This window comes from Peromyscus leucopus, chromosome 14 (assembly GCF_004664715.2).
Source record: "Peromyscus leucopus breed LL Stock chromosome 14, UCI_PerLeu_2.1, whole genome shotgun sequence".
Classification (NCBI taxonomy): Eukaryota; Metazoa; Chordata; class Mammalia; order Rodentia; family Cricetidae; genus Peromyscus; species Peromyscus leucopus.
Genome location: NC_051075.1, coordinates 55,353,305 through 55,367,083, shown reverse-complemented (window position 1 = coordinate 55,367,083; position 13,779 = coordinate 55,353,305). Strand labels below are relative to the sequence as shown.

The 13,779-nt window shown below is 39.2% G+C and overlaps 1 protein-coding gene across 1 annotated transcript in view; it reads left to right on the top strand.

The window, feature by feature from the left end:
* Sptlc2 (serine palmitoyltransferase long chain base subunit 2) overlaps nucleotides 1-13,779 on the top strand; it is an 80,395-nt gene that overhangs the window by 38,825 nt on the left and 27,791 nt on the right. The window contains exons 5-6 of the mRNA XM_028876029.2: nucleotides 3,274-3,398; nucleotides 8,823-8,916. Of these exons, the coding sequence (XP_028731862.1) occupies nucleotides 3,274-3,398; nucleotides 8,823-8,916 (219 nt within the window). The remainder of the gene's footprint in view (nucleotides 1-3,273; nucleotides 3,399-8,822; nucleotides 8,917-13,779) is intronic.

The window sequence follows — 13,779 nt, the reverse complement described above, 5'->3', positions numbered from 1 at the left end:
GAACAGCCAGTGCTCTTAACTTCTGAGCCATCTCTCTAGCCCAACAGTGTGTTACTTTCTATTTCTTGTCTTAAAGGCTTTATTAAGATATAATTTATATGACATGTAATTTGTCCATTTGAAGGGTATCCTTCATAGTCTTTTAGAATGTTCACAGAGATGGCAGCTGTCACCACAGTTTAAATTTTAGAGTATTTTCATTCCCTCTGATAGAGCTGACTGACCCACCAGCCTTCACTGGCAACCAGTGGTCTACAGTCTTTATTTGCCTCCTTTGGACATTTCATATACATGGAATTATATAACATTGTGGCCTTTTTTTAATTAAGGAATTTTTAAATTCATTTCACACACCAACCACAGATCCCTTTTGTGTGTGACTCCTTTCACTCAGTGTATATTCACAAGATTATCTATGTGTAGTATGCATTCGTACTTCATAGACTGCATCAGCATGCCATTCTACTTTGTGACTAAGTAGCAACCCATTGCAATAATCACATGTTTATCCATTTATCTCTGATGACATTTGGTTTCTTTCTTCTTTTTGCCTGTAAGAATATATTTTGGAAATAACATTTTCATTTCTCTTGGGTATGTACTTAGGTGTGGTATTGCTAGATCACATGGTCATTCTATGATTAGCTTTTTGAGCTGCTTCCCAGAGCAGCTACACTATTGTATAGTCCCATCAGCAATGAGAGTTTATGGTTTTTGGGAGTTGGGATTAAGAGGTAGGGGTGAGGCATGCTTAGATAGTCTTGCAGCTATATAGCCCAGGATAGCCTTGAACTTGTGACCTCATACAAGTGTTGGGATTACAGATATGTTCTGCCATCCCTGGCTTTGTGGTTTTTTGTTTGTTTGTTTGTTTGGTTGGTTATATATAAATATATAAAATATATAAATATATAAAATATATAAAACACACCACCGCCCAGCAGCTTTGTGTGTTTTATATATCATGTTTGTAGCCTAGCCTTAACCCTTGCTTGCCTTGATCACTGCTGCCTCTCGATTTAAGCCTTTCTGGAGTTCATGCAGTGAGTGTGCTCATCTCTCATCAAATCATCTTCTACTTGGTAAGGACATAGCTTTAGCCTTTCTCTCTCAAAGCCCAACTCTGTTGGCTTCCTAGGACTACTATAGCAAAGAATGAGAAACAGGGACTTGTGGAGGATAGAAGTATGAGATCAAGATGTTGGCGGGCCACGCTCACTGACAGCACCTCAGTGTCCCCTAGCCTGTGGTGCCGTGGCTGTCTTCCTGTGTGTCAGACATTGTCGTCCTCTGGGCCTCCCGGTGTGTGTCTATTTGTCCAGGATGTTGTTGGCCCAGTCCCATTGACCTTATTTTATCTTGATTATTTTTGTGAAGACTTTCCAAAGTGGCTACATTCTGAGGAAAAGGAGCTAGAACTTTGTTTTGTTCTGGCTCTGGAATCTGATTCTGGGCCTTGTACATGCTGTGCATCTGTTCTATACAGAGCTGCCTCTTCAGCCGCTCAGAATATCTTTTTAGGGAAACACAGTTCCCCCTTTGACATTACCCATGCTTATATTTCTCACTTTTCACCAATTATATTAAGGATTATAAGTATCCATAAATGGAGTTTTACTTCTTGTCCTTCTAGTGTTTTGGAGTTAGTTTGTGTTGCTTTTCAACAGAAAATATCAATAGAATTTTTGTTTGTTTTATTTTTTTGTTTTTCAAGACAGTTTTTCTGTGTAGTCATGGCTGTCCTGGAACTCATTCTGTAGATCAGGCTAGCCTCAAACTCAGAAATCTACTTGCCTTTGTCTCCTAAGTGCTGGGATTATAGACGTGTGCCACCAATGCCCCACTTAATATAATATTTTAAACTCCACCTTTAAAGTAAGTTTTGTAGCTGAAGCTTGAGATATCACAGGCTGTTAGGTCAGTGGTATGGGCAAGAGAGAGCTACACAGCGATCAGATATAGTGAGCACTGTGTATCTCCACAGCACTATGAATTTTGTAAAGTACCAGCATATTATCTTGGTCCTTATAACAACGTCATAAGATAGATAAGGAAGTATTGTTAGTGTTCAGCAGGTGAAAAAACGAGTCTTATGATACATAGCATTCAAGTTCAACATTCTCCGTTTTTCAGTATCCATTCTCTGTGCAAATCATTCGGTCATTAGGGATTTGAAAACCACTGTGGTAGTCACAATACAAACTTAACAATTGTCAGGCGGTGGTGGCGCACACCTTTAATCCCAGCACTCGGGAGGCAGAGGCAGGCGGATCTCTGAGTTCGAGGCCAGCCTGGGCTACCAAGTGAGTTCCAGGAAAGGCGCCAAGCTACACAGAGAAACCCTGTCTCGAAAAAACAAAAACAAAAAAGCAAACTTACCAATCATTTGAAAATGAGAATGGGTGTGCTCCATGTGGTTTCAAGTGAGCCATTATCCCTGAGGATGGATGGTGTAATGGACACAGATGGCACCTTAGCTGGCCAGCAGCGCCGCTGATAATTCTGCTGTTTAGCTTCTTATCCTCCAGTGTTTACCTTTCTCTATATTCTGTCTTTATAACAAGCCAGTTAATACTGTTGTGTATGACTGGCAACTTCAAAAATGTAGGCACAAACTTTGTTAGATTTTTTAGGGCTTAGATCTGAGACTAGAACGTGAAAACGTAAGTTAGATTTTTTAGGGCTTAGATCTGAGACTAGAACGTGAAAACGTAAGTTAGTAGTCCTCCTTTTTCCCCAGAGCTGTTGAATATGAATGTTTCAGCTGTTGTGTTTTTATAGCTGTTGCTATTTATAGTACCAGTCTCTTCATGAACTTATTTGGAAAACGTTAAAACACATGGATTGATTTCTTTTTCTTTTTTTCTTTTTTGTTTTTATTTTTTGAGACAGGGTCTCTCTGTATAACAGCTCTGGCTGTCCTGGAACTCACTTTGTAGACTAGGCTGGCCTTGAACTTACAGAGATCTACCTGCCTCTGCCTCCCGGGTGCTAAGATTAAAGGAGTACACCACCACCACCACCCTGCTAAAAATATTTTTATTAATGTTTGTGTGCATGTATGCACATGTGTGGTATGAGTCAGAGAACAACTCTCAGGAGTTGGTTCTCTTCATCTACCATGTTCATTCCAGGGATTGAACTCAGATAGTCAGGCTTGGCAGCAAGTGACTTCACCCACTGATCCATCTTGCTGCCCTGTTTTCTCTTAATAAAGTACTAATTTTAAAATTGAGGATGATGCTGATTTTATTAATTGACTTCTCCATGCAGGAAACCTGGACAAGCATGAAGAACTAGAGAAACTGGTAGCAAGGTTCTTGGGCGTGGAAGCTGCTATGACCTATGGCATGGGATTTGCAACAAATTCAATGAACATTCCTGCTCTTGTTGGCAAAGTAAGGTGGCGTCACTTGTAGCCATTCTCTTATCCATATGTTCTTTCGTTCTGATACACATCCAGGTCCAGTTGAGTTATTACTAACATTAGACTAAGCACAGTTTACAAGATACTACTACATCACAGCTTTTTGACAAGTATATCTTGCAGAGCCAATACTGGTTGGAATTTTCCTCCTAGAACCCATGGTCCTTCTCTCTTCCTGTACAGTTTTGAAGGAATTCTGATGAAAATAAATGCCAAAAGATTAAAATTATGAAACAAAGGTTTAATTCAGAAAGTTAATAGTTTTGCTTAAGTATAAAAATAAGAATGCATTTACCTTTCTATAGGTAAATTATATATAAATGTAACGTGTGTGTGTGTGTGTGTGTGTGTGTGTGTGTGTATCTATATCTCTGCATATCTATACTGTGATAGAACTTGTGAGAATTAAAGTAAGGAGAGGTAAAATCCTTTCTAAATGTAGCTGCTCAGCACTGTCAGCTTGAAAAGAATCCTTGAGGTGGTTTTTTCCTTTGTGTGTGTGTGTGTGTTTGTTTTACATCTTAGCATGATTGTTTAGAATTGGCACATAGACAGAAGCAGTGGATTGCCTCAGACTTGAGTTTTGCTTGTCTGTTGACTATATGGTCAAACCTATCTATAGCTGTGAACATGTCACATTGCTTTTCTAATCCTTAAAGTTTCCTTTGTAAACGGGTTAGTGTAACTCTAATTCAGTTATAACTGTATGATTCTGTAAGGAACAGATGGGACAAATAGTAAACAAATTGCAATGTAAGAGATTTAAACCCAATTGTATTGATATTACAAAAATGTAACTGGTTTATTTGCACGTTGAAGTAGAAGGTAGACCTTCTTAGATAAGCTCAAGTCTCCTAATATCAAATGAACCTATTGAAAGATAAAGATATGAACATCAAAAAGACGACATGACACAGCAGCATGCACTTGCCATCCTTACCGCTTGAGGGGCTGAAGCAAGAGGACTTCTCAAGCCCAGAGACTTGAGATCAACATTAGAGGTGGGGAGTAGAGGCCGTGTTAAATAGGTAAAGAATGCTTGCTTAGCATGTACGTGGTCCTGTGTAGATGTAACCAATCGTCTTATTAAAATAAGAAACACAGAGCCAATGTAAAAGAGAAAGCCGAGAGGTCAGAGCTCAGAGATAAAATCTTACCTCCTGCAGTGCTCCTAACTTCCGAGAGAGAGAGAGAGAGAGAGAGAGAGAGAGAGAGAGAGAGAGAGCTACTTCCTGTTTGTCTGTGTTTAAATAGTCTTTCTGTTCTGCCTTCTCATTGGTTCTAAACCCAACCACATGACTGCCTCATCACTGCCTGTAAGTACCGCCCTCCAGGTCTTAAAGGCGTATGTCTCCAATACTGGCTGCATCCCTGAACACACAGAAATCTACCTAGCTCTTCTAACCACCACGCTCTTGCTATGGCTCTAATAGCTCTGACCCCAGGGCAACTTTATTTATTAACATAAAATTAAAATCACATTTCAGTACAAATAAAATATCACCATAGTCCTGGGTTTGGTCTCTAGCCTTCAAGGAAAAAGAAAAGATAAAAAAGCTGCAAACCAATGAAAAATTTGAAGTTACTATTTTAATATAAACAAAATTCAGACCAAGGAATATTGTGAAGATGAAGACTATAATATAATACAAAAGAGTTGATTAATCAAGATATATTAGGAACTTGATAATAGTTTCAAAGTACAGGAAGCAAAAGCTGATGGAACTCAAAGGGTTGTGGAGAAACAGTACTGCAGTTAATGATATCAGCAGTGGGTAGCAGCAAGAATGATGGCAACAAGAATCATCATGGGTACAGACCACTGGGAAAACAGTCTCAGTCTGCTAGCCTCCTAGACACCTCCCAAACACTTGCCAACAGTAGCAGAATATTTGCCAGGATACATGGTACTTTAGGGTTTGAATAAGTTTTAATATGTTTGGAAATACCACAATTGTTAAAGTGTGTTCTTTGACCACGGTGCAATTTAATCAAATCATTCACACAGATTTTGGAAGTTAAAGAAGAAAAAACAAGGCAAAATAAAAAATAGTCAATGAAATGTAACGTCACAAATCACTAAAGCAGTATACACATAGGCATATATAATTCTAAACATACTTGGGGTCTTGAGGTTGAGGGTATGTGCCTTCCTCCAGAGATACATACTCATTTTAAATGATTATTTTAAGGGGGGGAAAAAAAAAGAAAAGCTTCTCTATCTTAAGAAATAAAAAAGAGGGCTACAGAGATGGTTCATTGGTTAAGAGTACTTGCTGGCTTCTGTTTGATTCCCAGCTCTCACATGGTGTCCCACATCCACCCATAACTCTAGTTCCAGGGACCTACTGTATTCTTCTGACTGCACGGGCAGCAGGCATGCCTGTGGTACACATATATACATGCGGGCCAAACTCTCATACACATAAAATAAATACATCTAAAATTAAAACATTGCAATAAAAGCAAACCACACCCAACTAAGTAAACAGGAAATATACAGTAGCAACAACTACAGAATCAGTAAATTAGGGAAAGCAGTGAAACTGAAGCTGATTCTTTGAGACATGAATAAAACAGCCAAATCTAACTAGACCAATCAGGGTAAGCAGAGAGAGCAGGAGTGAAAGAAATGACTTCTTTGTAGATCCTGTGGACTTACAGGATAAGAAGGAAGTCTTAGGACGCGGTCTCTTCAGCAGCTCGTACAGCATGGACAAGTTCTTTGAAAGACTAGTGTGTGTTTCCTTCCATTGACAGCAATACACTGCCATCCTGCATTTTGGCAGCATAAACCTGAAATTCTGACTTGGACGTTCTTAGTGCTTTTGACACTAGAAGATTAATTGACCTCACTTTTCATCTTCCCGTGTGCTCGTGAACCCTAGTAAATCATTGTTTAGATTTAGATGTCTCCTGTAATAACATGGAAGAGGGACTGCCTTAAAGATCATCTTCCAAATTAGAGTGGAAATGGTAGTAACTATTATTTGATCTCTTAAGAATGTTAATTCTTTGAATCTGATCTTGAATCTAAGTTGGTTAGATCAGCTTAAAGGCTGATTGGACACATGGTCTAAAATCAGGAACTTTGTGTTGAGTCTTTTGTGCCTGCGCTTGGATAAGAGTGTAGCATGAATCTCTTTCTCTCTCTCTCTCTTTTTTTTTTTTTTTTTTTTTTTTTTTTTTGGTTTTTCGAGACAGGGTTTCTCTGTGTAGCTTTGCGCCTTTCCTGGAACTCACTTGGTAGTCCAGGCTAGCCTCAAACTCACAGAGATCCGCCTGCCTCTGCCTCCCAAGTGCTGGGATTAAAGGTGTGAGTGCCACCATTTTCTAGTTTCTGTATCTAGTGGCTGTTCTGTTCTCTGACCCCAGAAAAGTTTATTAGGGTGCACAATATTTTGGGGAACACAATACCACCACATAAAAGTGACTTTGTTTTGTAAATTGAAAATGATAATAGTACCTATTTCATGTATTATAACAAAATAATGCCTTAAAATTCTTAACAAACTGCCTAAGGCATATACACTTAGATGTTACCTCCTAATAGTTCATATCATTTTAGTTTTGAACCAACTATGTCATAGAATCTCACAGTAGACTACAAGAAAAAAGCTGGACTGATAACCTAAAAATGTTGACTAGAGTCTCTGAAAAACAGCCTTGCAAGTTTTGCCTGAAAAATGCATTATCTGGAAAGAGAAGGAAATTGAATTATGTGTGTTAGGAGAATTCTTTTAAAGTGCACTAGACTAGAGCCGTGCGTGCTCAGTACAGACTGGTGGCGTATAAAAGAATGACCCTACCGCTCTTTAAATCTAGACTTAGACAAGAGCTCCAGAGGGTACGAGTCCTCCATGGCCTTCACTCCGCTTCCCATTATGATAGGACCTTACTTTCCAGTGCAGCATTCCCCAGAGCCCAGAGGTTACTGTGACCCAGGACACTGACAGATGCAGGCCGCGTTTCATGTCTACTGTTAAACATTGCCAGTCTCTGCCCTGGCTTCTGTTGGGGCCACATTCATTTAGTTGGGGCTCCCACTCTTTTCCAGTGGACTTCCTGGCTTCCTTGTGCTGGCTGGTCCTTATTTTATAGAGTGTCTCTTAGCTTGAGTGGTCACAACTGATGACATTCACCTCAGTGTGTTGTATAAGGTACATGGTGCCACTCTCTATTACTAGTAATATGAATAAACCCTGGTCCCTTGGCTAAGATATCAGGCAAGACTTTCTACTGTAACTTACTGCTATTCCTTTTGTAGTTACCAGTTACTATGGTAGAGAAACTTCAGGACTATGTAAATAGTGTTTTTTATTAAACTTTCATATACTAATTTTAGTGTGGATATGCATAGCCAGTGACAGTTAATTGCTTTGGTATTCTTGGAGTGATTTTTTTCCCCTCATTCCTTCTATATTTATTCATTGGAGTTTTGTGGAAGAGTTGTTGCTTCTCAGTATGGATTCTTGAATATCTCATTTGTGTAATAATCCAACATTAGTACCTTTTTTTCTCTTTCTTTTTTTTGTTAAACTTTTTTGGGTTTTTTTTTTTTTTGAGACAAGGTTTCTCTGTGTAGCCCTGGCTGTCCTAGAACTCACTCTGTAGACCAGACTGACCTCGAACTCAGATATGCCTACCTCTGCCTCCCAAGTGCTGGGATTAAAGTCGTGCAGTGCTATTCCCAGCTATGAATACCATTATTGCCTAAGTTGTTTTTGTTTGGGCCATTGGGGTTTTTTGAGATGATTTTCACATAGAAATTTGTTTATTCATTTGTTTGTTTATTGTAGTGTCAGGGATCCAACCCAAGGCCTTTTTGCATGCTCTGCAAATACTTTCTACCACTGAGCTTTATATCCTCAGCCAACCCCTGTTGAGGCCTTTTTTAAAAGACAAAACCCTGTTTCTGTGCTTATTTTATCAGGGTCCCATGAGAGATGGCAGAGTAAGAAGTGAGGGGGAACTAAACCGCCAAGAGTGTCAGGCTTTGCTCTCTCCTTAGTGTATGTGTTAAAGTCTGTTCCGGGATTTGAGGAGGCTAAACCACAGCCTGCATACTCTGTGACTTGGGGTTTAGAAATAGGTTCTTCCCTGAACTAAGACATGTTAATAGTGAAGGGAAAAGCACTATTTCTACAGCTGCCATTACTCACAAAAGGCTACATCAAAATTCTGTCAAATCAAAGATACCAGACCCTTTTAAAGACTGCTAGATTTTAGGTGTAAATAAGAACATATTGCTGTACATCTGGACATTTAAACTGACAGGATGAAGAAACTATTCTATGTAGGCTAGGATTCTGCATCTGCTTCTAAAGCATCTTTGAGAATCCGTTATTACCAACATTTGTTAGTAACTCACCTTCCTGTACTCGTGGTTTTTCAGGGTTGCCTGATTCTGAGTGATGAGCTGAACCATGCATCACTGGTTCTAGGAGCCAGGCTGTCGGGAGCAACCATTCGAATCTTCAAACACAACAGTGAGTTAGCCCTAGGCTTTGCCATTGGCTTTCATGTTTGATATTCTTTGCTACAGTGGTGGTGATGACAAAGTTACATTCATAATTGGAAAGTACAATGCAGCTAAAGTCCAGTCTTTTAAAAAGACATTCTCTTTAATGAAATAAAAACAGAATGTGGTGGCATGTGATTGTAATCCTAGCACTTGGGAGGCTGAAGCTGGAGGATTTTTAATTTGAGGTCAGCTTGAGCACGTGTGTATATGTCTTTATCTGTCTATCTATCTATGAAGGAATAGAACATATGCTGACTGGATTCCTTTTTGCAAATTATCCTTCCCTTGATTTGACTTTTAAGTTTTCCATTGCACTTCTTTGTTTACAAATCTCTGTTCAAATACATTAACTCGGTACCTATAGTGTGTCTTGTCATAACACTAGGAAGAGTAAATAAGATTAGTGAATAGTTAAACGAACAACTTAAAAAAATACAACAGATGGGACCAACATACTCAGCGAGGGAAGAGTTAGCTACACAAACTGGATGACGTGACCTCCAACCCTGGAACCTGGGTGAGAGAGAACTGATTCCATAAAGTTGTCTTCTTACCCTACACTCTGCTGTGGTATGGGCCTTCCCCACCTTTCGTCACACACAGCACAAGACACACACACACACCACAACAACAACAACAGCGTTTGGGACTGGAAAGATAACTCAGTGAAAAGAGTGTGTACAGCTTTTACAGAAGACCTGAGTTTAGTTCCCAGTACCCACTAAAAGGCTTCTCACAACCACGTGTGACTCCAGATCTAGGGGATTTGACACACCCTCTCTGACCTCTACAGATACTTGCACTCCTGCAGACATACACACTCATAATTAATAACAATAAATCTTAAATTTTTTTAAAGGTATAACAGACAGTATTGGGGAAATGGCTCGTTCTGTAAGGTGTCTGCCACACGGGTGTGAAAACCTGAGTTCAGATCCCCAGCACTCATATAAAAAGATGGGCATGGCACCTCATGCCTAGAATCTCAGCACTGGGAGGTGGAGACAGGCAGGTCTTTGAGGCTAGCCAGGCTAGCTCAGTTGGTGAGCTAGAAGTTCGGGAGAGACAATGTCTCAAAAAATAAGGTGGAATATGATTGAGAAAGACACATGACAATCAACCTCTGGCCTCTACAAATACTACATGTGCATATGTACCTGTACGTGTGTATATACACAAATATATACATACATACCACACACACACACACACACACACACACACAAACACACACACACGTACAAGAAAAAAAATAGATAAATATTCTGTACAATAATATACAAAGGTGGTAGGGAATGATGTCTTCAAGCTAAAACTTGTTTCTTAAGTGGAAATACTTTTGTGCACTGTTTTTAAAGTGCATAAATCATAGTTGAAAAAAATTTTAAAGTGCACAAATCATAATCTTAAAAAAACATTTTTTTAAGATTATTTATTTATTATGTATACAATATTTTGCCTGCATGTATCCCTGCAGGCCAGAAGAGGGTGCCAGATCTCATTCCAGATGGTTGTGAGCCACCATGTGGTTGCTGGGAATTGAACTCAGGACCTTTGGAAGAGCAAGCAGTGCTCTTAACCTCTGAGCCATCTCTCCAGCCCTTAAAAAATTATTTTTATAAAAAACTTATAAAAATCATAGTTTTCATAATTTAAAACACATATAGGGAGAAAGGTCATCCAGCTGTATTCTAAATATCTTCTCTTGCCAAAATATGTATATGTAGATGAAATTGTAGATCATATATACCAAAATGTTAGGCCTGTACCTCTGGAGGGAAGGGTTGGATAACAATAACTTACTTCTTTTTTTTTTTTTTTTCTTATATAAAATGTTCTACAGTGAGACTGGAACAGTGTTTTGTTGTATGTGATTTCAGACCTTTTAATTGTTGTTGTGAAACTTTTAACCATAAATATTATGAACCTCTTGTCCATACCTGTGACTATTTCTTATCCTTAAATGTAATGTGTCCAGCTACACCATAGCTCGTCAGCTCCTCTGTTTGAATCTTAAATCCTTTCTAGAAACAGCACTACACTCACATGTTTACACAATCATCTGATCGCTATCAGCATCCTCAAGAGTGCCCAGTGAAAAAAGGTGTATGACATAGGCTGCTTGAACTCACTGGCCAGCATGTCCCATTATGTACCATTTTAAATCTTTCTAAACCTAATAAGGACACAATGTTTTGGGTGTTATTTATTTTTTTTTTAGGTATAGAGCAATTATTTTATGCAGCTATTGTATTTGTAGATATTTCTTTATAAGCTGGTTATTATCAGCTGATGTCTTTATTGATTTTAGGAACTTTTTATATTGTCCTTTTATGTAATACTATTTTTATTTAACTGTCTTGTTATTTTGACTCATCAAAATATCTTTGACTTTTGCTGGGCAGTGGTGGCACATGCCTTTTTTTTTTTTTTTTTTTTTTTTTTTTTGGTTTTTTCTGAGACAGGGTTTCTCTGTGTAGCTTTGCACCTTTCCTGGAACTCACTCTGTAGACCAGGCTGGCCTCGAACTCACAGAGATCTGCCTGCCTCTGCCTCCCGAGTGCTGGGATTAAAGGTGTGTGCCGCCGCCGCCGCCGCCGCCGCCGCCGCCACCACCACCCCACCACCACCCCCGGCTTGGCGCATGCCTTTAATCTTAGCACTCAGGAGGCAGAGGCAGGTGGATCTCCAAAGCGATTCCAGGAAAGGCACAAAGCTACACAGAGAAAGAAAACACTGTCTCGAATATATATATATATATATATATATATATATATATATATATATATATCTTTGACTTTTAGATTGTATTTAATGCTTCTTCATTAAAGGGTGTCTGTTCTCATATTTTCCTTTGAGATTTTGTGACTTATTTAAAATTTTAATGTATATGGAATTTATAAGGGTGTATGATGGAAGAAAGATGGAAAATGTTTTCCTAAGTAGATAATCTGCGCAAGCATTCTTGCTGTAGATAGTTCCCTTTGTCTAAAGTTTGTAGACTTTTTTCACTCTTGTTGCTTGCTTGTTTTGGAAACAGGGCCTTATTATGTAGCCCCGGCTAGCCTGGAACTTACTATATAGCCTAGGCTGTCTTTGAGTTTACGATAGTTCTCCTGTTTCAACCTCCTGTGTGCTGAGATTGCAGCCATGCACGCCACATTCAGCTTTCCTTTTCCTGTTCTCTTCCTTTTGTTTGAAAGCTGAAGCACTGCGTACTCCTACCTCCCCCCTTTCTGTATCTAAACAGGAAACAGCAGCAGTGAGTACAGGCTGACTTGTCTCCTGTCAGGCCGCGGGCTGATTGCTGTGCGGCACACACTGAAAGCTGTGACACAGTTGGTGACCTCTGGTTATCCCGCTGTGTGTTCTTGTCACATTACTACCCTTTCCTATCAAAAGACAATCAGCGTTCGATTATAAGAAGGACGAAGCCATGCGGTTTTGACCCCTCTTTCAGTAATGAGCAGTAGAGAAAGAACACAGAATCAAAGCTTACAGTGTGGGCTCTCCCACTCTAGTGCCTGACATGTACCTCAGAGTTACTGTTGCTTAGATTTTAGGGAGAAGTGTTTTGAATGTCATTCAGAACAACTATTTTAAGTATAAAGTCTATAGAGACGGAAACAGTGGAGTTCAAAGCATTTAAGAGGAAAACTATGGTCCTTATTAATGATAGCCCCAAACTGATGGAGTAAATGTGAAACAGTCTCAACTGATTGCCAAGCTGGCTTAAGCTTAGACTCATGCATGTACCAAACTGGTGTATTTTTAACTAGTACAAAGAGAAGGCAGTTTAATAAACAGCTATTGAATGCATCCTGGGTAAAAGAAAATAGATCATGCATTTTGAAATTCATTCTCCATGTTTACTTTTTTTAAATAAGATGTATTTATTTTATCTTCATGTTTCCATTTTTTTTTTTAAAGATTTTATTTATTTATTTATTATGTATACAGCATATATGACAGCAGGCCAGAAGAGGGCACCAGACTCATTACAGATGGTTGTGAGCCACCATGTGGTTGCTGGGAGTTGAACTCAGGACCTCTGGAAGAGCAGCCAGTGCTCTTAACCTCTGAGTCATCTCTCCAGCCCCATGTTTCCATTTCTTTTAAAGATATATTTATTTTATATTATGTGTGAGTGTTTTGCCTGCATGTACATGCTTGGTGCTCACAGAGGTCAGAAGAGGGCATTGGATCCGTTCGGACTAGACTTTTGGGTGGTTGTGAATCACCGTGTGGGTACTGGGAATCAAAGCTGGGTCCTCTGAGAGAGCAGCAAGTGCTGTAAAACCCTGAGCAGTCTCCCATGCCGTTGGCTTTTTAGGAGGAACATGTATTTGGGGTGATTTACTTACTCTTGCTTGGTCTTTATATATTTCTTCTGAATGAATCACTTGGATTAAAGATGTGGTTTGATTTTAAAAACACAAAAAAGCTAAATCAAAGGCAGAGAATTTAACATAAAACAGTTGTCATTTTCTTTTCTTTCTTTTTTTTTTTTTTTTTGTTTTTTTGTTTTTTCGAGACAGGGTTTCTCTGCGTAGCTTTGCGCCTTTCCTGGAGCTCACTTGGTAGCCCAGGCTGGCCTCGAACTCACAGCGATCCGCCTGGCTCTGCCTCCCGAGTGCTGGGATTAAAGGCGTGCGCCACCACCGCCCAGCGTCATTTTCTATCTAACCAACTAAAGCAATCAATTACCAGTCATTTAATCTTGTTGATAGCTTTGAACATTTGTCACATTTAGATGTCAGTTAATGAAGCAATATTTTAATATCTTTTCTGCTCAGTTCTAATTACGCTAATGTCCTTTGCTATCTGA